Source organism: Kryptolebias marmoratus, linkage group LG8, assembly GCF_001649575.2.
Source record: "Kryptolebias marmoratus isolate JLee-2015 linkage group LG8, ASM164957v2, whole genome shotgun sequence".
Classification (NCBI taxonomy): domain Eukaryota; kingdom Metazoa; phylum Chordata; class Actinopteri; order Cyprinodontiformes; family Rivulidae; genus Kryptolebias; species Kryptolebias marmoratus.
The window spans coordinates 24106412-24132539 of NC_051437.1; the positions used below are offsets into that span (position 1 = coordinate 24106412).

Consider the following 26128-nt stretch of genomic DNA (forward strand, 5'->3'; position numbering starts at 1 on the left):
CTGCAGCAGCTAATTAACATTAGCTAACACAAAAACGGCCGTAATTCAGCCAGTTTTACAGATACTGAGCTAAAATTTGTTGTGGTAGTAGCTGAGAGTCATCCACAACATATATTCCGAGCATGACTTCTACCAATATTGCATGAGATTGCGCTTGACGTCATTTGCAAGATGTGACCCAAACAGCGTCATTTCTCAACACCTTACTTTAAAATTATTGCCTGAAAAGACGGCGGGGGATATGCGTTCCTCCAAAGAATGCCAAATTGAAACAAAAACGTTTCCTGATCAAACAGAAGAAGAGATGCAACAAGACTAAGTAAAATTATTGAAATTTAAACACATTCTTTATTGTTATAAAATGTGTTTTTTCCCTACAGTACTTCAGAGACAAATCCTTTTCAGTCACATTTGTTTCCATGCACCACAGTTCCTCTTTTCTTGTCTTTCTCTTGTCTTTTGTCCTTTTTTAACTCAACATCTTTGGCAGGAGAGCTGCAGACAGACCTACAGTCAGTCAGTTCAACGTTTCACATCATTCGCAGCTTTTAAATGATTCTGTTTGAACTTGAGCTCAGTTCTTGCATTTTTATTTAAGCCGCTGTCGCTGCTGTGCAGATCCAAAGATTCGCCTACTGATACTGTGTTTAAAGGAAAGAGTGACCTGACTGTGGAAGTGGTGGAGCTTTTTGAACAATCCCTTCCTCGAGCGCTCATTGAAACAGTTACAGGCTTCTCAGGTGACACCACCGCAGCGCTCCTGCCCTCTGACTCAGACTTGTACCTTCTGGGTTCTGCCTTGCTGTGGCTCTTGTTGGTGATCCTCGCACAGCGCTCCTTGGTCACCTGACTCCTGCTGGCAGCTGATGCAGAACTCGCAGCTAAAACGCCGTCATACAGCAGCACAAAGTCTCTCTGACTGACCAGAGGAAGGATTCTCTGCCCGAGGCGACGCTTGTTGAAGATCTCCAGAGACAAATCTAAAAAGGGTGAAAGAAACATTTAGATGCTTTACTTATATGAATTAAAGAAGCAAAGTCCTGCATGAAAAAAGCATTTTTAAAGCCAGTTGCTGAAGTTAGTTTGAAATGTGTTACGTACATTTTAAATAAAAAAAAAATACTTTTGATACACATCTATTTCCATTTTTGTTACTCTCTGTGTGATTTTTAAATCTTGTTATCATCCAGGTACCTAAATCAAATAAAGTACAATTTCATCTGAACTTATAAGTGTTAAAAATCTTCATGCTTGAAGTAACAATTAACTAAACAAACATATCGGGTTAAAAAGTAAAATATTTCTGTTTGAAACATACATCAATAAAATTATACAGTAGCATAAAACAGATTTTTTTTTTTTGTTTTTTTTAAAAATTGCACTCAAGTATTGCAGTTATGCAAATGTATTTGTATTTAAATCTCCTAAAGAGAGGAAGAGGAGCCTTTGTAACTTCGGGGTCCATTTGACCCAAAGGCCTCAGGAGGGTTAATAATAGCATGAAACAACAAATGCAAAACTTTCTGGGAGGTTTCACACATCAGCTTTTGAAGCAAATTGGCAAACAGGTCGATCAGTAAAGGGAACTAAAAGTCACTGACGCAAAAGAAGAGTATGAGAGTGAATTTGGTCAGAAGGCACTGAGATGATGCATACAGAAAGCTGATTTTGGTTAATGATATGCAGAATGCGATCAAATGATTAGGATTTGAGATCAGAACTAACCCAAGGTCTCTACGACCATGCTGGGTATCACCTCCTTCAGCACCTCACAGTTTGTGTGCAGAGCTGGATTACAGTTCATCTCCAACAGCCACACCTATAAAGACCACATCAAACCCGATTAATGCACACATCAAACATTAGCAGCTGTTTAGTAAAAACTTTCTGTGAAAATACAGTGTCAACGCTGAACGCTGAACGCTGAGTGCTGAGTGACTGTGCTGAAATTTGTTGAAGAAGCTGAAACTGAGATGTTAAAGGTAAAAGAAGCCAGACAATAAACAAAGGCTAAAAGAAACACACCACCTAAAAGCTAAATGTAGCCAAAGGCTAGCTAAAAGCTAAATGGAGCTAAATTCTAATTATAAGCAAAAGGTGACAGAACGCTAACTAAAAGCAGCAAAAGATTAGCTAGAAGCTAAAAGTGGCAAAAGGCTTTTTAAAAGCTAAGGTAGTAAAAGGGTAGCTGAAAGCTAAAACTATCAAATGACTAGTTAAAAGCTAAAACTTTAAAAAGGCTAGCTAAAAGTATCAAAATGCTAGCTAGAAGATAAAAGTAGCAAAAGGCTGGATAAAGTTAAACGTAGCTAAAGGCAAGCTAAAAGAAGCTAAGAGCTAGCTTGCTAAATGAATCAGAATGGTAGCTAAAAAAGTAAAAGTAGCATGAGGAGATAAAAACAAAGCATGTTTGTTCAAACAGATTACAAAAAGAACGATCTGAAGCAATTTCTGTATTTCTATGGGGAAAATGTTTGTAAATACAGTTAAATATTTTGAAAAGTATAAAAGTTGCAAAATCCAAAAGACAGGATTGAGCTCCTGAATGAGCCAAAGATTTCAACAAACAAGTGGCTAAAAAAGCACAAAATATGCAGAACTAGTTAGATTGCAACCACGGAGTGAATGCTGATTAGAAACCAACCTTGAAGTCCTCGTCAACCATGAAGTCACAGCCAATCAGGTCAAAGAATCCCAGACGCTGGTCCAACTTGGACTTGACTGCGAAGAAGCACTGAGTCATGATCTGCTGCATGCGCTTCTGATGCACGGAAAGGAAAAATGTGTCCGTGGGTCAGTTCATCGTCCACCAGCACTCAGAGTGAAAGATCATGATGAATCAGACCAAAATACACATGACAGTTTGTTAAAATGTCTGTGACATGGTGGATCAGGAACTGTGTATTTATGAAGATAAACCCAGTTTTTGCTTTTTAGAGGTTTTAGGGGGTGAAGGTCTCAACAGCTCACTGAACGACCGAATTCAAGATCGAGGTGACCCCAAACAAAGTGACAGGGTTGTGTTTTAATCGCCTGGAGCAGAAAGGTGAAAGGCAGGCGATATTGTTTTTGCCTGTGCCCGTCTGGTAGCAAAATATCTCTCCTGACTACTTTATATGCTCTCTTTAAATGATTCAGTTTGTTTACTCATCACCTGGTTTTGAGATAATTTGATTGGATTAATTTATTTGTTTGGCCACATATTGAAATGTTAAAAAAGCCCTGATGCAAAGACTTTCAGCAGTATTATGCTTAAGTCTTAAATCATTATCTTGTAATCCCTTATAGGGTAGTTCTTCGGGCTTTCTGAAGGACTTTGGCTGCTATTTCACTCATTTGCCCTCCAGTAACTGACCAGTTTCAGAGCAATGTTTTTCGTTAGTTTGAGGCCATTTAAATCTACAAATAATCAATGAACCAATCACCCAAGAGATAAAATTATTCCTTTTTCTCTATTGTGGTCGACTTTATAAAATGCACTTATAATATTGGCTGTATTGTATACCATTATGAACAGAAAAACACAGTTTCATATTTAATTTTAACCATTAGAGACACATCCTCAGACAGGAATGAGCTCATGTGAAACCAATCGCAGCCTCAATTAACTACAAACGCCAACAACCGTTTCTATAAGAGTAATTGGTCCCTGAGAGCTCCGAGCTGCCCCAGTCCTCACCGCAAAGGCTCCAAGCACCCAGTCCCTGGGCAGGCCCCTGGCAACCTGGAGCCTGTCGTTGACGTAGGTGTTGAAGCTCTCCATGGACCACACCGTGTCCTCCTTCAGCAGGCTGTAGAGAGGGTTCTTCTTCTGCATGTACTGGAGGTGGACAGTAGGGGGAGCAGAGACACATGACAGCACTGCCACGAACACTGATTCTGTAGAGAAGCATTGGATTATCATTTCAACTCATGTGCTTTTTGGTTACTATTTGTAGAAGGTTAAATTTACAACTTAAATACTGAAATAGAAATAACCTTTAATTTGGTATCAAGCTGCTATGAAAAAAAAATTAATTTTATTGTCAAAAAACATTTTCAGCTGTAACTTTACAATAAAATTAATCTGATAATAATAAAAGTAATTCCATGTTTTGTCATGGACAACTGTAGAGGTCATTAAACTCATTTGTTTTGAGCTTTTTAACAAAACAAAATCATAAAGCAATGAGCAATTTTTAGTTTAGTTTATTAATTTATTCCCAACTTTTGAACAAAATACCAAAAACTGCTCTTACTTGTATTTTTTCTGTTCCTTGTTTTATTCTAAGAAAATGTAAGTAAATAATAGGATGAAAAAAGTAATTCAGATAAAAACTATTCAATAAATATAAAAAAGTTTGTCTGTGAAAAAACAAAGACCTTTCATTGAATAAATATGAAGTGAATTGTTGCTTTGTGTTATGATCAGTTTTCTATTCTCCTTAAACTGTAAAAAAAAAAAAAAACACCTAACACCTGTTTGATTTTCACACAGCAGATAATCAAACATCTGTGTTTTTTTTTATAAGTTTGTCTGTGTTTGTATCTACCTGATTGGTGAGGTGAGTAGAGAGGTTTTTGGACTTTGGATCATAAATATCACAGGTGAGTCGCACGTATCCATGACGAAAGAAGACCATGTAAGGTGCCGTGCAGGCAATGAGAAGGTAAGAGCGCACGTCAAACTTCCTCCTTTTCAGGAGCAGTGGGTTCTGGATGTAACTGTGAGGAAAAAACGTAAAGCCACTTCAAATACACCAAACACTATTTGCTCATTTCAAGATGCTAAAAAAAGACAAAAGGAGGAACTAGAAAAATTAGTATTGCAGTGTGAATGCTGAGTTCTGAATGACTTTGCTGAAATTTGTTGAAGCTAAAAATAAAGTTAAAAAGATTAGAATTAGCTAAACAAAACCTACAACCAGCAGAACAGTAACTGAAAGCAAAAATGAGCAAAACAGTTGCAAAAAATTAAAATAAACAGAACCGTAGCTAAAAGCTAAATGAGTAAAACTGCATATGAATGCTAAAATTAGCAAAATAGTAGCTAATTGCCAATATAGCAATACATTAGTTAAAAGCTGACATTAGCTAAACAGTAACTAAAATGTAAAAATGATGCAAAAAGTATGCTGAAGATGTCAAAGAGCACATCTTCTCAAAGCATTTTTATGAGGAAAAAAGTAAAAAAATAACAAAAAAGAAGTCATAGCTGTTAATGTCCTTAAGATGCGCATTTCAGCTGATTAGTTGAAATAACTGAAAGTACGTTGAAGTAGTTGTTGTCTTTGTGCACATTTAATGTATATATTTAAAAAAAGCACCAGTGAATAACAAACTGAACCCACCGCTGGACAATGTAAGGCTGATTCTGGAGGTGATGCAAACTCCTGTTGGCCTGGTTGTCCTCCAGGTGCTGCAGCTTCAGTCTGAAGGCCTCCACGTCCTCCAGGCTCTTCAGGAGGAAGATCCCTTTTCCCTGGTTCTGACCCGTGGGCTTACAGATCCACATGCTGCTCTCGCGCTCCCCTGGCACAGGAAACAACGTTACATCAATTAAAAGTGCCTTCATTGCTGTTCGTTTCATTCCTGAGATGTCACGCTCAGAGTGTGTGCTGTGAATGACTCTCAGCCACTACCTCGTCAAGTTTCAGTTTAATATTTGTTAAACTGGCATCATTTTAGACATTTTTGTGCTTTCTAAGGTCAGTGGGCTGTGGTGGTCATCTTAAACTGAGCTGGCTCCTAAAGATAATCAGTTGGACATCCAGTGATTATTTTTTTATTTTTTTTATTAAATTTCTTCCAGTGGCTGATGAAATATTTTGCTAACAGTCAGACAGACACTAACCCATACAGACAAAAGCAAAAACATTATCACCTGCCTTTGCATTTTGGCAGCAGGTGCTAAATAAATCCTACATCGGTGACAGCAGTTATAACACCAGAGGTAAAGTTTTTGACTCAGAGCCACCTCTACTTGAGTAAATATGTATTAATCTCATATATATAATTAAATAATCTTTGATAGAATCTGCTTTATTTTTACTAAAACTGTCAATACTGAATTATGATGACACTCACCTATTTATCCCTGACTGTAATGAATGAATGAATGCTTGGCAGATTTCAGTATTGATTATTTTAAAACATATTTATGTTCTTATAAAGCAGCAGTGCTCAATCCTGGTCCCGGAGGGCCACTGTCCTGTGCATTTGAGTTGTTTCTCTGCTTTGGCACAGATGTTTTGAATGAATGAGTAATTAACAGACTTCTGCAGAACTTGAAGACCTGCAGAAGAGCAGAGAAACATCTGAAACATGCAGGATGGAGGCCCTCCAGGACCAGGATTAGACACCACTGCTCTAAAGGCTTCGGCTTTTTTTTCTTTTCTTTTGTTGCCTGCATGAATTCATCCATCGCCCAGAGATCTAAACCGGCTGTCTGCGCCTTTCTGTTTACTTAGTGATAACCGTGTTTGTCAAACCTGTACACCACTCATCACAATGTGTTCAAACAAAAACCATCCAATACAGATTTCAGTGGTTAGTTTCATCCATAGTTTTTTTCACATTACTTTTAAAAAGTTCTCTTTTAGAGTTTGAGAATAACTTCATTTCATTTGTTTGGTGCTTCTTGTTGATTCTCCTTGTTTGCGCCTCAGCCCTGCCCTCTGCTGACCTGTCTCCATGGCAACAGCATGCGTCCCCGGTGATTTTATCAGAGCCCTATGGGAGGTGAAGTGCATTATTTTCCAACGTTCTCAACCTCTTGATCAAATACTCACCAGGGCAACCTAACACTATCGAGAACAAACTTCTTTTCAGAGCTGGATTCATCACCAGTCAGGTTTGATTAATCTTTTTTTTTTTCAAACGAAGCCTGCAGACGTACGGTTAAACACACGGTAAATCCAGTTGAACCGGTGCTGTGTCATTGTTGTATTAGGATACTGGTGTGTGACAGGCCGACGGAGGCGGGAGGCGTTCAGCTGTTTTACCCTCCTGCTGCGTGAAAAGGGCAAAGAAGATATCCCTCTCTTTCCTCACATCCATTCTGAACGTTGTCGGAATAAACTCCTCCATTTTCAGCCTCCTGTGAAGTAAAAAGAATAAAAGAAAAACAAAATAAACGTCTTTGGTTTCCTTGAATATCTTATAATGCTCTTGGGCCAAGATCACAAATGTGTGTCACAACGTCCCTAACTTCCCTAAATGTTTAAGTTCTAAAACACTAAATACAGTAATAACCTAAAAATCATTATTGCCCACCTTTCGCCTTTTGGTGGTGAGCAATAACAATTGAAATACTTAGTTTAGTTTTCACCTGTCATGACATCTCTTGAACCAGTAGACTGATTTTAAAGAAAGTTTCATAAAATCATTTCATGTACATCTACAACTGATTATTTGGAGTCAACCCCAATTTAAGATGGCCGCCACAAGTAATCTACATTAGCAAACATAAAAATGGCTTATTATAGTCAAAATTATAGGTACTGAGCTAATGTCTGAAGTGGAAGTAGTCGAGAGTTAAACACATAGGCTGAGTGCAATCCTGCGTCAGATCACTCATAACATTGTTTTCAAATTGTGACCACAATTAATATAACTCCATCATTTTTTTTTTATATAAGATGATTTTAGTTTAAAACTCTGATATGACAGGTAGCCGGTGATATGCGTTCCTTCAGTAAATTAAAAAAATTTCATATCTTTTGTGCTGCTGTTTTGATAACCTTTTGAATCTGAATAAAGGTTTTCTTGTTTATATTATAAATTGACAGTGATATGTGATATGTTGATTTGCAACACAACAGTAAATATCTGTAACATACTTGAAGAATTTAAATTACTCTGAAGAAAGTTACAGACAAAGGCAGAAAGACAAGGAGCCGACCGTCCAGTTTACCTGTGTCCTTGACTAAGTTTGACTTTGCTGCTCACACGTTCGTATTCCCGCAGGCTGCTGAGGAGGCCGATCTTAGAGGTCAGAACGTTGTTGTTGGGAATCTGGTACAACAACTGCTTACCTGGAAAGAAAACCTTTACATTTTAGGTGTTCTGTAAATGCAGATTTGGCAAATATTATTATATCAGATGTGTACTGTATATATATTTAATAGAAGGTGAGTGTACATTTGTTAAACTACAGATTTGCTGTAATGTTCTGTTTTTCCGTGGTACCTTCTCTGAAGTGACTATAGATGGTTGAGGATTTGGTCTCACACCACTTGAGTCTGAAATCCTCCCTGTCTTTGTTGTAAATTCTCCTCCATCCCTTGCTCTCGCAGTAGCTGCTCACTCTAAAGAACCACACTTGGTTATTAGTTACGGCACAAACAAGAGGTCAAAGGTCACAAGTAAAGCTGATGAAAATGTTTTGGCCAGGGAGTGTGTGTTTGTTTGTCTGGAGCACAAAATATCTTATAAATTACTAAATAGATTTTAATGAAACTCTCAGGATGTAATCACTGGACGTACATTTACAACTGATAGTCTTTTGGAATCCACCCAATCTAAGATGGCCGCCACAGCCAACAGACCTTCGGAAACACAAAAATGGCGAAAACTGTACCAATTGTACAGGCACTGAGCCTAAATTTGGTATGGTAGTAGCTGAGTATTACCCCCAGAGAGTACTTCATGCAGTATAAACTGCAGAATATTTTTTGCTTGAAACTTTAGCCTTAACTGTTGGAGTCAACTATGTCTGTTAGCAAAATACCTCCTGAACCACAGGAAGGATTTTAATGACACACTTAGAAAATAATCATTGGATGTACATCTAGAACAGATTAATTTTTGGAATCACCCCGATTCAAAATGTCTACCACAGCTATGGGTAGGGGTGTTGTAGTACATGAGAGTCATTTACAACCCATACTCTAAGCACACATCTCGCAAGGTTTGACCAAAAGCAACTCTTTTCAGCACAAGGTGATCTGAATTTAAAACTTTGGCATTCCTTGAAGGAATGCTAGGCAATTAATTAAATTAGGAATAGGCTAATTCTGCACCAACTTTTTTTATTTCACATTTTTGAACTTACATCTGAGCCCCGTTGGTTCCTCCAAAGAAGAACAGGGGTCTAGACCCAGGAGGCTCCTCTACCTGCCTGTCCTTGTCTTTGTCCATGTGAGAGAAAGTCAACGAGCCCCTTGGTTTGGATTTGTGGAGGTCACACTTTACAATGCACAGTCCTGACTCTTTAAAATATGCAAACACAAAGAAAGAAACTGATAGAGCAGTAAAAAAAAAAAGAAAAACACACCGTACTGTTTGTCATGTAGATGTGCATATTGTTTTTATGCTCCTAAGCACAGTTAAGAATACAACATTTTCATTTTAAAGCAGTAAAATATACTGATTTTTATTCTAGTGTATAGTTATGAGGGTTCATTGTTTAAACTGATTCTCAAAGAAGTCCCTCTCTCACACACACACACACACACACACACACACACACACACACACACACACACACACACACACACACCTGTCCCTCTGCGTTGTCTCTTATGCTTGACAGCCAACTGGGAAAGTCCCATTCTCCGGTTCAGAGTCACTGCCTCCTCCCTCTGGACCTGCTCTGATCTACCTTCTGATGTCATTTCCTGCATGTCATCACGGTCAGGTGACAAAGGCTGTCCTGTTCCTGGCTCCTCCTGCCTCAGGCTTCCTGCAGGCCGGTGGTGGTTTCTGCAGGGAACCTCTGCTTCCTCTTGTTTCTTTTCTCGTCGTCTCCTCTGTCCAGTTTCTCCTGGCTGTGTCTCTCTGCAGAGCTCCGAGGACATGTCCTCCTGCTGCTGCAGATCACCGAGTCAGAACTGTCCCAACATCTGTGGATGACCCACTTTCATTCGCAGTGTCTAATAATGTAAAGAGAGGGAGGAATTTAATGTCTTAAACTGTGTTCAACCATAAAACTATATCATATTAAGGTTTTATGCCTATGGCTGGTTTGTTTGTTTGTTTTTAGTTCTATAAAAAACAAAACTAAACTTTGTTGAAGTATTTAGTTTTATGAAAATTTGAACTGAATAAAAGAACCGTTTTATTTAGATTTTTATGAAACTTAGCTTGTATTTGCAGACTTTGAATAAATAAAAGTCTCTCCACAGAAATTTGAACACGGAAAGCATTGTGGAAATTAAAGATCAAGCATTCCTTAAAGAAATTTATTTGTTTTATCTAACCTTTATTTAACCACGCTGTACTTATGGAAGTAAATCTGTTTCATCCAGTGATTACATTTGATCTTGCTGCTTCCTGGCTGTAACATCTGTCACACTTCAGTGATGTAAAAGTCGGATCAAATGAGACATAACAGCTCAGACTGAGGTCACTGAAAATCATCAGATATGTATCGAATATAGGACTAAATGTGAAAGTGGCTTTCATCTGATTTGACAAAACTTAGATTTATGATGTTCACACAACCTCAGATATGTGTTACATTTTGGCAAAAAGTCCATTTTGGACCACTTTTGCCTGCAGTATAAAGTTACAGCCATTTTTGTGTTGGTTGACGTTGATTAGCTGTAGCAGCCATTAACTCCCAAAGTTATTTTGTTGTAGTTTATGAATGTTTCAGATGGTTTGTGAGATACTTAACTAACAAACAGAGATGACTGCAACAGTTAATGCTAAAGTTTTAAGTAAAGATCTCACTCAGTGAGCAATCTTTAGATCCATATTTGTAAGACTAAATGAAGTACAGCCATTTTTGTTCTTTTTGAGGTCAGTTGCTGTGACGACCATTTAGAAATGGACTGGCTCCAAAAACATAGAGATGCATCCAATAATTATTCCCTGAAAGTTTCAACAAAATCCATAGAGTGATTGATGAAATATTTTGCTAACAGACAGACAGAGTTTATGTCAAATAGTTAATGACAACAATTTAAACAAAAATCTTGCTTGACTTGTTAACTCTGAATGTGTGATGGGGATGACTCACAGCTAACAGCACACCAGATTTTTGCTCAACATCTGTAAAACTGACAGAAGTTTTGCCATTTTCATGTTTTTAAGATCAGTTGTCTGTGGCAGTCATCTTGAGTTGGGTTGATTCCAAAAGCTAATCACTTATAAATGTGCATCCAGTGGTTATATTCTGAAAGTTTCATTAGTTTCATATTTTGCTAACAGACAGATACACAAACACACACACTCACACAGACACAGGCTAAAATATTATCATCCACCTTCGCTTTTCAGTGGGAGTCAATAACATTATATACCTACTGCAGTAAATTGTGTACCTTCAACTCCAACAAGACTTCCAAACTCTTAAAAGCTGTTTAAGGCTAATTTTCTTCCGCCATGTGAACTCTTGTCAAACTGCAAGATAAAAAGCAAACAGACTTACAGCATCTACATGGAAGAAATCAGATTTTCTGTTTGTGGTTTTGCCTTCTAAGGTCAGCCATACTCACTGTTGTCACAGTCAAAGTAAGCCAACACACAATGTCAATAATCTGCAGGTCTCAGTTATAGGAACCTTAGCAACAGTTGCCATTTGCAGACGGAATTTAACAACAACAGCAACAGAACACAATCTAACAACTCCAGGTTATGTATCTCGCTCACACCCCACTTCTAAGTTTAGCTTCATTCAATATTTACTGCCTGTAAGCCTTTGTTGTGTGAACCAGAGGGTAATATGAGAGGTGGGTGTCAAATAAAATGGATTTACCAGTTTCTCATGGTATTATATGCTAATCCTGACAATAAAATGCGAGTATAATGGTAGATTTTTATAATATCTTGATGACAATATTTGTAATGCTTCAATTTAAATGAAACACTCTTAGAAATGCTCATATTTACTCATTTTTAGATTCCATAAAAGACTAGAACAAGTAGCTACTCGTGCAAAGCATCAAATTAAATACTGCTTTAAAAAGATGGCTCACTCTTAATTCATGTAGACCTTATCATTAATCAACATCTTGTGCCAAATCCAGGTATGCAGTTGAGCAACATAGCATTTGTCTGCTTGCAAGGCAAATCCATTAATTACCTTCTGTCTCAGTGATTTGACTCAGGAGGAAACACCCAGGCCCAGCTACCGCTGAAAATGATGCATAATCTCCTCTCTTCCTCCAAACAGGATGATAATTGAAAGGAGCGGTCGCCTTGTAGACCCAGAACCATATAATTATACATCCAGTATGAGTGACGCTTACACCCAGCCAGTTTAAATCCGCGTTGACGAAAGTATTGTGCGTTCTGAACATATTAAGAGTGAACAAGTGATAAGAATGGAGCTGAACTGATTACTAATGGCTCTCTGAGAAATTAGTAATGTTTTCATATTCTTAGCAAAGCACCAAAATTACACCCCAAATGAAAAGATTTAGGGGTGCAAAAAAAGGTCAGTGTTGACAAGTTTGCAAGCCTCACGTCAGAGCAAAATTTGTTATATATATATATATATTTTTTTTACCTAATGCTTAAATGAAACAAAAACCTCAGAAAAAAAGCTAACTCCACAATGCAAAATTCAAGTCAAGATTTGTTTAGGTTCTATCAAAACTGTCTTTATTTGACAGGTTGATCTCTTTTTTTTTCAGTAATTTACCTGTTTGGTATTGGAAATAACTGTTTCAACAAGTATGGACCATATAGTGTAGGGGTTCTCAAATGGGGGATCACGGTCTGGATCTGGAACTAAACTTATGACTTGACCCAGTTTGGTTGTTAACCCAAACTGACCCAAAGTTACAAGGGCTCCTCTACCTGTCTTTGTCTCTGTCTTTAGAGGGATTCAGGGTTGAATTTCAATAGAATGAAATCATTATTGTATTTTTTGCTTTTACATGCCCACGTTTTTCCTCATCAACAGTAATTTATTTTAGGCATTTCCAGAAATTGTTTTTAGGTAGAGCAACTTTTCATGCTTTCATGGTCATTTGTTTTAGGTGATTTAGCTTTTCTAGCAGTTTCGGTAATTCATTCATGGTGGAACAGTTTTTCTAGCATTTAAGGGAATTCCCAGATCTGGCCTGCGGTTTCTCTCTGCTCGTCTCTAAAGACAGGCTCATCCAGCCCATGGAGAGACACAGGCCTGAAAAGACAATATGGTGAGTGAGGAAAACTAGATATGAACGAGAATTTAAATATATTCTGGACCTTTACAAGAGAAAAACTTCTTTAGTTGGACCTCCCTAAATTTGAACTGAAGACCACTGATAACTGATGAATGCAGCCTGTTTTTAAAGAACATTTAGCACGCAGTCGTCACCAGACAGTTTGATCAGTTTAGTATTTTGTGCACACTGTCTGGGCGCAAAATGGCAGCCCTAAAAGAGAGCTCTCCGGCAACAATGCGAGTCCAGCTCCAACATCCCGGTTATTAGAAGCAGACTTCCCATATTCCTGTTTAACGGAGCTTTGTGTGGAGCCTGTGTCAGCCACACCTTGATAAAAAGCCGCCATCTGATAGACACACTGTGCAAAGTGCTGCGTAGGTGGACAAAGAAAACAGGCTTGTTTTACAGCCCTGTCGACCTCCTGGTTCACCATATGCCAACAGGCTGTATGCGTTTGTCTTGTTTTATGAGAACATAAGATGACACGTACACTTATCTGTATGTATATATATTTTTTTTTTTAAATTATGTTACAGTTTTGTAAAAAGTTTGATTCCAGTTTAATAGAGAAGACGTGAATAACTCTCTTTGCTTTTTATTTACACTTGCTTACGCTACATCAGGACTAACCTCCAAAGAAAAAGACAGTTAGTGAAAACAAGAGTTTCACATTGAGTTGAAACATGCTAAGTTGCTGTTATATCATTATATGAAGAGTAGGTGTGTGTGTGCGTGTGTGCTTGAGTCTGTCTGTCTCGGGGCGGTCAAGCCATGAGCTTGTGTGTCTTTGGAGCCTCGCCCATTCCCATGTCATCTCAACTGCCTGAAACTAGGAAGTGCTTGGCAATTACAGGGATGCAGCCTGCAGCAATGGTGTCCCTGCACAACCTATTATTTGGAGGGGTTCTACTTGTCAAGGTGTTATACTGGAAGAAATGGAGTTAAGTTACGTTGTAAAGAAAAACCCGTCTCTGTAGGGCCTCTCGTTCTCCTTCTATTCAGGATTTCCTGACAGAGTTACACTGGCTGAAGCACAGGGGGGCTGTTTCACTGGGGGGGTGAGACTGTGTTCCCAGGGTTTTTTTAGTTAGTGATTAAAAAATAAATCTTTTACATCACTGACTAAAACAATTGATAGACAGGGAAACATAAAATTTGTATCCAAATCCTGGTTTTTAGATAGTTCTAGATGTATATGTCATGATTATAATGAAGATCTCATCCATCTGTAGGTAACCTCCTGAAATGACATCATCAAGGACGTTGGCTACACCCTAATTAGAGCTATGCAAAGACAGTTTGATTTTGAAATGGAAAATGACTCACAAATGACTGCAAAAGACAAGACTTCAGTAAGAGCTAGATTAAACAGGCCAAGAATTACAGAGAGAAAAATAGATTCTCCAGTTCAAGCAGCTGGGCTTAAGGCAATGAATAAACACACACACACACACACACACACACATATGCTGCATTGTTTGCTATTTTATGTTGAAACAGTTATAAAAAAACTTTTGTACAACTGGCACTCACTGTTAAAGCTAAGCTATTATTTAGTTTAACAGGTTCAGAGTATAGGATTGCTGGAAATGTGTTAACACTGATATAGTTTCCTTGTTCTCTTTTATCAAATGCTGCATCTTCTCAGTTGACAGGGAAAATTAGACTCTATTTTCTGTCTGGTATTTTTCTTTTCTCCATGTTAACAGAGATCTCGTAACGATAAGTGTGCAGATTTTCTTTTCATAATTGACCACTTTACATTTAAATATCTCGTGAACATTAGGTGTGCTGCCCTTTGGAGCTGTATGGTGTCTTTGGGTTCTAAATCAGATGGATTTTGTGTGTATCTTCAAAACTTTATCATCAAGACAACAGTAGCAATGTTTTTAGATGTATTCTAATAGTCTGATTTCTGTAATCCTGTGTTGCGTCATGAGGTGCTGGTATCTGTCTCCAGCAGGAAGGACAGAAGGAGAGAAGGAGGTAAGGAGGTAGGGTACATCTTAGACAGGTAACTAGTCTGTCACGTGGTCAACACGGAGACACACAACTATACAAGCTCACGCACGTATGTTGTTGGACTGTAGGAAGACACCAGAGTATCTAGAAAAGATCCATGCAGGTTCAGAGAGAACAGAAAAGTCCTCACAAGTATACAGCCAAGCATCAAACTAAAGGCATTCTAGCTGTGAGTGTAAAACACTGCACCACCATGGTGCCCATAGAAATAAACACTATTTTAGCAAATCAAGCAGCAAAAAGCAGACTGATGTCTGAAGAGCCAGCAGTTCTCTGGGTAAGTAAAATAATAAAATAATAAAATATGCCCTTTCCCCTTTTCTGTTTGCTTCCAAACAAATATGTGTTTGTCACATTTCTCTTATTATTTAGGTACATTTCCTTCTTCAAATGCTGGCCTAACCACGGATTAGTAATTATAGCGCAACAAAATTATGACTAACTGACTGAATCAGTTACCATTAAACAGCTCAGAGTCATCCAAATACGCTCACTACGCTCTTCAGATGTCAGAGTTTACAACCAAATGATGATGTGTGCTATTTTCTTGCCAGGTCTAATGTCATAAATAACAAAAAACGTTAGAAGATATACATAGTTTAGTTTCATGTCTATCTGTTTTGAGCACTTCAGGTCTTAGTCTATGCTTTGCTTGCTTGCCAGACTGTTCCAGAGTCGTGCTCTGTGTCTGTCTGATAAAACTGAAAGTGAAACTTTTATTTTTTTTTTTTAGATTTAATCAACACTAACAGAAAACATTGCGTGTGAACTGGGGGGAGATAACATTTGTGACTGTTCATAAGCTCATGTGCAAATTGAAACTTGTGTTTTCCAGCAGAATCGTCTCTCAGGATCTGTCCTAACAAGAAAATAGGAAATAGCAGATGTAAAAATTGTTTACAGGGTTATCTGGCTATTTTCAGCCAACATGTGCCTATCCACATAATCCCACATCTGACACTTTTTTTTCTTAAAAATGGTGGATAAAATGTGTACAACTTAGCCTTTTTTTGCACTTGGATCATCAAATTTGCTAAAATGGACTCAATAACTATTTACTATTTGCAACAGGACGATACTTTGAACCTTTTTTCATACAACAATAATGAAATCCAACGGACAAAAAGGGTTTCCGTATCTGACTGTAAGTGAACGTCACCAAACCTGGAGCTACGTCCCAGCCAAATGTCCCGTTCTACTCCGGTGGCAGACCCAGCTAAGTGAATCCGGCCTCCTTATCCACGACCGGTAGCAGCTCAGGAATCTGGTCTGATTGCAGTAAGCATGCACAGACCAGTGCAGGAATCCTCTTACAGGCGGTCTGCCAGCCAGGAATGTGATTCAGTGTTGTGATGTCACTAAGGCAGAAGGTAACTACTCCTTACAATCGGTGCCGATTGAAGGTTTTTATCATTTTACTCAAATAGTTTAACCTTGTGAATCTCATTGCAATTTAAATAAATTGACTCAAAACTAATAGTTGGATGCAAAAATAATTTTATAAAGTCAAAAAGATATGCTGTTTAAAAATAATAATGAGTTAAAAAAAATCTTCTCTGTAAAACATAATAAAAAGTTGTTTCGATCGAATAATTTTAAGTTTGCCCAAGAATGTTCCACTTTTTTAAGCAGTGACTGTAAAAATTAACAATAAAACTTATACTTAACTGTCATATGCAATATTAAAACTTAAAGCAAACTTTTCTACAGAGTTGAGTTTAGTCCTGACCTGTGAGGTGAAGATACAGAAAGATTTGCATCCCTGTATTAGAGGATTTTACAGTTTATGTTGTATTTTTTAAAAACTGATTATCGAAAACCTTATTATTTATTCAAAGCAGGACATTACAGAGGATAATCTACAAAAAAACTTTAAGGAAATGATGTTTCTAGTTTCTAGTTAATTATATGTTATTGACTTTCTTTTGATCACACTTCTGTGAAATGTGATTCTACTGTGAGTGCTGGTCTGAGATTAATGATTAAACCGAATAGATTGTCAAGACTAGAGCTTGTATTTGTTTAAACACTTACAGGAAACCCTTCTAATTACCCACAAATAACACAGCTATTGATGATTTACCTGAACCAGTATCATATATAGATTGAGAAAAAGCTCAATTTAATGAGTGACTAGCCATCTTAAAGGAAAATTGAGATGTAAACCATTATTATTTACCTTTCAAATAAAAGAGACTGAAATCATTTCTCTTCATATGTTTAATTAAAAGAACAGACTCATATTCTTAAAGTCCGTGTTTCTGGGAATTGCAAACTCTAACCCCAGCCGTGGAGATCATTGAAGCTTGAGGCCTGCTAAATGGTTTTTGTGTTTGTGTTCGAAATGATAAAATCAGGGCTGCGTTTAAACAGTCAACTGAAACCCTGAGTTTACGGGGCTAATTAAAAGTTATATCTATACTGCAAAGAAGACCTTTGTGCCACAAAAACAAAGAGTACACGTAAATTTGTAAATGCAGTCGCTGACAGTACCAGCTGAGTGAAGGGGTTTCTTCAAAGTTCCTCTGGACGTGGCAGAGAAAACAGGCCTTGTGCTGCTCGATTTATCGGGCGTCTTCTGTGAGCTGCCTTAGAGTTAGGCACAATGAAGGCTTAGCTGATGGAGGGACCTCATGGGTAAATTGAGGCATTTAAAAAGAAGCTCTGTTCAGAGGTAACCTGATCCAAACCTGACTGAAGCTCGGCATTCCGGTGTGGCCGAGGGAAGAGTTCGCAATTACCTGCAAATCTGCTACAAAGAGCGCCAGTGCTCCGCAGATCTGAATAAACACTCTTGAAAATTGTTGATATAAAAATAAAATGAATGAGAGAACAATTTTAAAATTTTAACCCATTTATTTAATATTTTATTCACATTACAGAGCATTTCATCACATGAGATGTGGTTAAAAGTTGCAGTGTTGCCATTTACATTACACATTGTGTTCATTGGGAAAACAGAAAAATTAAATCTGTTGTTGCAGTGAGAGGAAGGAAGCAGATTTTCTATATGATAAAGATTAGAAGTTTTCTCATCCTATTTTTAAAAAATATATGTTCACATTAACAATCCGGCCCTAAATGTGTTTTACATCAGTGCTCTCCACGACTGCTGCTTAAAGGAGAAACTTTGACTCGTGTCACATGGAAGAAACCACAAGAAATCAATCCATCTTCCAGTGCAAGGATCATAGTTCCATAGTCATCATCATTCAACACCATCTCCTGCTACTTTTAATATGTTGATGTGCCTCCCTGGTCTGCCTTTTGTCAATACTCTGCATGTCAGATGAACAGAGCAAGAGGAGGGGAAGTAAGAGAGCAGAAGGTAATGCCATTTAATGGACGGCATTACCAGACAGTATTAGACACCAATAATTACATCTAACCTTGTCTGGTAAGACGCCTATCAACAGGCTGGAAGGATGACCTCTGACTTTTCATCTGTGCAAAGAGGAAGACGAGGGCTGGAGGAAACAGAACAGTGTAGAAACAGGTTGAAATGAGCAGTTCCTCTTTTCTTTTTTTTTTTTTTTTTTTGCAGATTCAGACTCAGAACAATGTACTTTCTGTCATTTAAACTGGGCAAGCATGCAGAGAGTGAGTAAATGTAGAGAAAACAGATTTAGAAAAAAACAGAAATGTAAGCTTGGCTCAACAGCACTCGAGCACTCTTTCTACACTTCTGTATTAATACAAAATATGTGGCAACAACACAAATGTGAAGGATAACGGGAGACAAAAAAAAAGCTTTTTCTGTTACTCGCAGCTTGTGTAATGGAGCCGGGTGGGCAAATAAAGGTGTGGTTTAATATTTGTGGGGTATACCTCCCTCCTTTAACAAACACTGTTTCTACTTTTTTATTGTCTGCTTTTAAATACACCTTTTCAGGCTTTAAATTAGATTTGTATTCTAATAAGATATGATTACTGTGAAGAACATATGTGTATCTCCATCTCTAAGGTTTTCAGTTAACAGCAAATGAGTTCAACTTATTGTCTGATCTCAGGTTTATGTTTACTTCAAATGTTTAATTTTCTTTCCGTGGACAAAGCTTTAGAAAACTAGGAGAAAGCCGGTGTCTTTTTTTTCCCCCTTTTGTGCCACTCAGGTGAGCTCATGTGTCCGTTTCAGGATGTTCCACGTAGGGTAAAGCTCGGTGGACCAATCACTGCTATACAGCACAAAGACCAACACTGTTCAGGGGAGGGAACAAGGAAATAAGGCCCTGCAGGACCGGTGGAACCATCAACCGACTGCTATTCTTTAACTTGGGTGGGGCGAGGTTGTCATAAAGGGTGTTTTTTTTTCTTCTTTCAAAAGCAATGTCATAAATGGAGGCAAAGTAAAAACGTAAAAGCAAATATTTGATTATGTAAAGCAATCTGTTTCTATTCTATTTTGAATGTTGTTTTTTTTACAAACTAATACGGCATCAGTCAAAATTACATCTTATCCTTTTTAGTTTTATAGATCAACGATACACAGCAGTATAGCCTGGGGATTTTAGGATGAAAGTTTAATGTGAACAAAAGGGAGAAAAAAACGAACGCACACCTCTCTCGGAATTACCTTCAGGGTAAAACGCTAGACATTTGTAATCCTGAGTGAGCTCTCCTTTTTAAGTTTACAACACCCAATGCTTCACATATTTAAGCTTGTCATTAACCATGTTGGAGTTAAAAATAAAAAAACTCTGAAGACTCGTAGCTACCCAGAAAACATCGTTACCAGACAGTGTTAGAACAACAGTTGTACAATCCAGCACTGTCGGGTAAGATGGATCCTGGGAACCATTTTCATCGCTGCTCATGTGCTTTTACCTGATCCAGGGCCAAGAGGAGCACTGTGCTGCTCACACCGGTAAAGTGGTTTGTCTGGTTCCAGTCAGCAGATGAATATCATCATCATTACCAGGCAGTATTAGAGAAAGTGATGATATCCAATGCTGCCTCGTAAGATGGAGATAAACACCCGAAACATCTACTGTCTTACAGCAACAAAAGTTATACTCGTAGAAGATGAAGAGGTATATTCTTATATTTAAAGTTAATCAAATCTGAATGGGATATCTACTAAAACACAATGAACTCTGAATGGTTCTGTTTTAATGAAAAAACGGGAACTCAACCATTAGGAAAAAAACAAGCTTGTTTTTTTTTGCAAACCCAGCCCACTCCTAACGTACTAACAAGTTATAATTATGTGGTAGTGAAGCTTAAGCTCTAACTCAATCATGCATTGCTCAAAAGTAGTTTTGCGAATTGGAAATGGGGAAGCCCAGTCCTGGAGAACACCCCACTGTTGTGTAACCGCTAAACTCTTGTTGTTGTTGGGGTTTACAACTTAAACTTGCTGTCACAGAAGACATGGCCACAGAGGTTGTTAATGATTGTCAAAACCTGTTCTGACTAGTCTAGCTATGGCACAGCAAGGTTGGGAGCGCTGCTTTTCACACAATACATGGCTGTAAGTCATTTCAGAAGTGTCACCGGGTCTAAAGCCCATCACCCCCCTCGGGGAGCTGGTTCTGTTGCAAAAGTACTGTATGCCAGCCAGATGGGTAACTTTAAAGTACAGCATATTATTTTGGTGATCACAAACATCTTTTAACAGATGTTTTTGTGCAGGCAGAGAGAAGAAAAGCCGACTTTTTTGTTCAGTTTTCCGTTGGTAGACCTCTCAGGCCGTTGTCTTTGTGTTTGCCGTGTGATGAAAGGCTGATGGAATGCTGCTCGGCTCGACCTGAGCCAACGGCGTGTATGCAGAAGGTCGTTTACTCGTTTACTGAATAACAAGGATCATTCACAGGTACGACGCGTGAAATCCTAACACCATGTACTGACATTTTTGTCTTTCTTCAAACTCAGTATTTTAGCCACAACTTGTAGAGTTCCCCTTATGCCTTTACCAAAGATATAATTAAGTGTCCTTGTCCTAATTTTTTTTAAAAACTAAATAACCCTTTTTGTTTATAAAATAACTATGTTTAAGCCTTATTGTGTTCGTTAGGAAAGAACAGGTTTCCAGTCATTGTTCAGTTTTAAGAAAAGAGGGGGAAGGAGAAAGCAAAGAGTTTAAGGGAGGGAAAATTTCAGGGTAAAGAAGGTGGAGAAGGAAAGCAGAGAATGCACCTGTAACCTTACCGTCATGAAAGGTACCCCACGGAAAGAATGCAACAAAACCAAAGTAAAGAGAACATGTTTAGAGGGAGGGGGGCAGAAAAAGAAAGAGAAAAAAGATCTTGGATTTCCAGCCCGCTGCCTGAGAACGCTCCGTCTTCCTCCCAGCCAGGCCGTCCCCATGAAATGAGAAAGTCAAGCAGACCTGCTCTCCCAGACTCTTATTTAGTTAATCATCAGCATTATAAACCCGTGCTGCAGGCCCTCTGAGGAAGAAGAGAGGAAGAGAAATAAAGAAAGAGTGGAAAAAAAGATTAGCCAAGAAAATTCAAGCTGGTTGAAATAACAATACCTGTTCAAAGAGGAGCAAGTTTACATCTATCCAGCCCCCTACGTCCAGTCAGTTTGTCTTCCATTCGTACAAATACTTCCTCTTCTGCTTATGGCTATATACGGCAGAGTTTTCCCCATTGTTGCATATCGTGGTTCGAGTAGTGGGAGTTTCAACCGCCTGCGGCTGCCCACACTTTCTGCCTGCTGGTAGTGAGGCGTGATCAGGTAACTCTGCCCTCTCTGCTGGAATGTGACTCTGCTGTGAAGTGAACAACCCGATAGGTAAACTGGCCTGGCCCTTAATCAATAGTTGCTGTCTTTGTGGGAAAACAATGGCGGGAAACCCAAAACCTTATTTAACTCCTGGTCTTATCTGAGCGCAACCTAACTGGCCCTTCAGATCAGCGAGGAGCAACATGGCGGCTGTGATATTTAGGCCAAGGTGCTCCTTATCTACTGTGAGCCACTGAAGCTACTTGGCAGTTTTTTATGTAAGTTTAGTGATGTAATAGATTTACATATCATTTGGTTGCTCCACCCCATAACCCCCCTCAGAACACATCCCTTTCACTGCCTTGGCGTCATTTCACTTCTCTGCTTTGAATATTTCAAATGAGCGACTAAAACATTCAACTAATTTGACTTTTTGAGCTTTTCCTTTTAATTTTGCATACTCTCATTTCACCTAAGGTTTTTTTTTATTTAAACTTTGTATCTGAAATTACATGTTCTTAAAAGGAAAATATTAAATTTCTGTAAAAACTTTTAAATCTAAAATAATTAATGGTTTTATATTAGTATGTTGTCTACTTTCTCTAACTCAAACACTTGCATTTTATTTATTTATTTGTTTTATTTTTTATTTTTTTTGGATTGGGTGTTACATAATGTGAAGAAATATATATTTTAAGTTTTATTTTGTATTATATTGCATAAAGGTTATTGCTTTTTAGTAGAGAAAGTAAAGTATATCTGACAGCCCTGCCTCATAGTGCTGTGTCATTCCCCCTAAGTCATACCTCAGCTTTAAATTAACCTCCAGAGGCGATAAGAGTTAAACTTTCCCTTGAGATCAAACTTGTGACTCAGTCTTGAACAAAGCCCCCCTCCAAAAAAACAAAAAAAAGTCTTCCAGTGTCTTGATATTTAAACAGTCAAATTTTCTACTCTGGACTTCCTGCTTTGTTGCCATACACAGCGGCTCTCATGTGACCAGCAGCTATTCAGGTGTATGAAAGAAAAGAACAAATGTGTCTCTCTCCACCAATCACAATCCTCCACCTTGCGCTGTAGTCATCACTGTACAGTATTCGGTCGACATTTTCCCTCCATTTTCTCCTTCTCCTCCCCAGACTTCCTCGGTCATCTACCGCTTTCGAATATCGTTAACAGCGACCTAAAAAGGCGTAACGAACGGCTTCTTCTTAGAAACTCTCTGCTCTGTGGAGTCCAGCTCTGCCTCAACTTGCAACTCTACCTCAGAGGCAGGAAAAACGGATGAGCAGACATTTTACGTCCGGCTCGCAGCCCCTTCACGGCAGAAAGCGCGAGAAGCAGACAGAGTTCAGTCAAATCTCCATCTTGAAATGCCAGAAAACAAGCAGTAGCTTGTTAAAAGAGGGAATAATACTTTACCGATAAAGTTTTCAAAACCAAATGGTCGTAGAAAAAAGTTTACAAGCGTGTCCCATTAAACTAATAAGCCATTGCTGTTATATATTTATTTGTAAGGCAGTTTCATACCGTAATGCTGTGGATGTCTCCCAGTAAAGCGCATTTTAACGCTCTAAAAAGGAGTCAGCTTCTGTCTTCATGTCCTTTGACAAGTCTGGCAGTTTGCCTTTACCTGCCCCAACTGGTCTATCCAGTTTAGGAATGAGCGTTGGACTCTATTGTTTCGACTTCTTTTTCTCTGGTTAAATAGAGTCGGAATTTGATACATTATTATTTTCGCCTCCCATCGAAACTACCTAAACCCTCCTTTATCTGCATGCGAATGCCGAGGGCTCCATACAATGACCTAATTTGTTTGCCACACATTTTGCGTTTTTAGCCTAATTTCCTTAAAGTTTTAACTATCGCGTCGCCGAGCAACAAGTTGTGTCGACAGCTGAAGACTGAAAGATGAAGAATGAAGACAAAGAAGGGATCACATTTGTGATTTTACCCAGTCTTTCCCAGGTGCGGTCACCGAGCCAGAAACCCAAGACAAGAGGCATCATTGTATCACGGCTCTCGACGCCCCGTTGGCTAGTCTTCCTCTTTCCTGCTCCCGCTGAAGGACAGTTGACCTCTGGAGTGGTGAAAAAAAAAAAGCTGTCCCTCTCAGGTAGATGCTGTCGAAAGAAGAGCCAAGCCCTGGATCAAAACCAACCAGTTTGAAGCGCGTCACTTAGCTTCCCTTCGCCGAAGCCAAACTTGTTTTTTTCCACGAGTTCTCCTTGGCGGTGTGAAGCAGTTAAGCTCCTCAAGAAGACAGAGGCTGAGTTTGTAAAGGGCTTGGTTTACATGTAGTCCGACCCCCCCTCCTCCTCTTTTCCCCCACAGGTGTAATTTTCAGTTTCCAGCCAATCTCCTTAGCCTCTGGCGTTCACAGGTGTGTCCCCGGCGCTGACTCCCGCCAATGGTCGAAGAGACGAAACTTCCCCCCCAACTCCTCCCTCCCTTTTGACTCCCACCTCACTGGTTAGTTCACCTCCACCCTTCTCATCAGCCCCCAGGTACCTTGTTGTGTTTTTTATGATGTCAGCTCAAGCTTCTTTGGGAACAACCTCCTCTGTTCATATTACAACACAGACAACAACTAAAACTCCATCAGCCCAAATGGCCAAACATCGTCTCTTCACAAAGAAAATATACCAAAAAATGTGACAAAATACACAAATAAAGTGTTTACAAACCCATATCTGTAAGGTATTATACACTGCATCAACCTTTACCTACTTTCAGCTGCATAATCCCGCTATAACCTGAAATACCTGCCCTTTGCTCTCGTGACTTCCCCCTGCATCTCTTTGTGTCCAAACACCTTGTTTTTTGTCCTGAAACAATAACCCAGCTGAGTTACAGGAAGAACAACAGGTGAACAAAGTGCAGGTGAGTAAAACCTGAGAAAGACAGCAGAAGTTTTAGGTCAGTTTGAGGAGCAGGAGGTGGAGGGGCAGCATTGACAAAGGGTCTGGTGGAGATTTGACCCCCTCAGGGCCCAACTGGGGGCCAAATCCAAAGCCTGGCCTGAATTTAGCTGGATGCTTGGCAAGGCAGTCACTTTCGGTCTTGAGGTGTAATTGTCAGGATTAGGCCCTCAACAATGAGCACAATGCCAGAGATGTATCCTGTTTCAGTTGGGGCGTGGCAGGGGCTCCTGCAAAACTACTCTGGCAAAAGATGGAGAAGGACAATCGTTTGGATTTATGAGCCTTAAAAACAGACAGGTTCATGTGAAGGAGCGATCCAATAAGAAAATCATTTTGTTGTTCAAGTTTAACCTTTACATTCTGAGGTTCGAGGTAAATTAGGCTTCAGTTTAAACTATACACTGACTGATGTGACTCGTTCAGCTGAGCAGGTATCCTGTTTTCCTAAAACTTTACAACAAATTAGAGGCAGGGTATCCATGACTGTTTTGTGTGTAAACATACAGCAGCTTTCTGTCTTTTCTTTTTAGCTCACAACTTTAAAAAATAAAACAATCAAAATTAAAGGCCTAGCATTGCACCCCATAGACCTAAACTATGACGAGAACGGATGGAGTTATAACTGTTTTGGTTGAACCTTGTAAATTATGTTAATGGTGATTTCATGCAATATTGCATGGTCTGTTAGCACTTAGCAGTTAGAACTATGCATTGAGGATGACTCTCAGCAACTACCACACCAAGTTTAGCTCAATATCGACTGAGTTGTAGCCGTTTTTGTGTTTGATAAGGTCAGTTGGCTTTGGTGGCGGTCTTGGTGACTCCAAAGGTTAATCAGTTGCTGACATACATCCAAAATCTGTAAAAATGAAAGAGCTATAGCCTATTTTGTGTATGCTGAGGTTTCTTAGCTGTGGTGGCCATCTTGAATTGGGTTGACTCTTAAAATCCATCCACTACAGACAAACAATTACAGACAAAAACATTATCACTTTCATCTTTGGCAGCAGGTGATAATTAAGTAAATGTCTGCTACATGTAGATTTTCTTGAAACCTAAATGATCAAATAATCAAATAATTATATTTTGGTTAATGGTATCATTTATATAATTTATGACTTTATTAACTTACCTCTGATTTGTTAATTGTAGGTTTTGGCTTAATCAATAATAGTAATCTAAGTTTTTTCTTTCACACGTGGGCCAAGCACAGACTTTTTAGAGGGAGCAGGTAGTGAATTTCACCGCTCTGAAAGGTTTGCTTTGTTTAGACGTTTCATTTGCATACCAAATGAGTTCTGGAGTGAAGCACAGAGGCCTGACCTGAACTCATTTGGCTACTGATGGATATCTGGCCAGGTAGTCACGCAAGACAGGATGTAAGGACATACATCAGCAGGGCCGACGTGACAGCTTCGGATGCACAACATA

General features: G+C 38.8%; 1 protein-coding gene across 7 annotated transcripts; it reads right to left on the bottom strand.

Moving 5' to 3' along the window:
- Nucleotide 1: 1 nt before the first annotated feature.
- On the bottom strand, nt 2-24064 carry ttll10 (tubulin tyrosine ligase-like family, member 10). 7 transcript variants are annotated; one of them, XM_037976927.1, is made up of 14 exons: nt 23728-24052; nt 18494-18571; nt 16269-18382; nt 9482-9854; nt 9035-9191; nt 8170-8288; nt 7895-8015; nt 6984-7078; nt 5331-5511; nt 4533-4704; nt 3680-3820; nt 2645-2761; nt 1726-1819; nt 2-980 (listed from the first exon to the last, which is right to left on the bottom strand). In XM_037976927.1, the coding sequence occupies exons 4-14, from the start codon at nt 9777-9779 to the stop codon at nt 523-525; spliced, it is 1953 nt and encodes a 650-aa protein (XP_037832855.1). In that variant the 5' UTR covers nt 9780-9854; nt 16269-18382; nt 18494-18571; nt 23728-24052; the 3' UTR covers nt 2-522. The 7 variants fall into 7 exon arrangements, with proteins under 7 accessions (XP_037832855.1, XP_037832853.1, XP_037832854.1 ...); XM_037976925.1 differs by having other exon boundaries at nt 16269-18571; nt 23728-24051; XM_037976926.1 differs by lacking the exon at nt 23728-24052 and having other exon boundaries at nt 18494-23721.
- Nucleotides 24065-26128: the final 2064 nt, after the last annotated feature.

Coding starts and splice junctions, on each gene's coding strand:
- ttll10 (XM_025004900.2), bottom strand. CDS start 9,779: ATGTCCTCGGAGCTCTGCAGAGAGACACAGCCAGGAGAAACTGGACAG. Junction 3,821..4,532: donor CTACTCACCTCACCAATCAG/GTAGATACAAAC, acceptor GTCCACCTCCAG/TACATGCAGAAGAAGAACCC. Junction 1,820..2,644: donor TGGTTGACGAGGACTTCAAG/GTTGGTTTCTAA, acceptor TGGTCTTTATAG/GTGTGGCTGTTGGAGATGAA.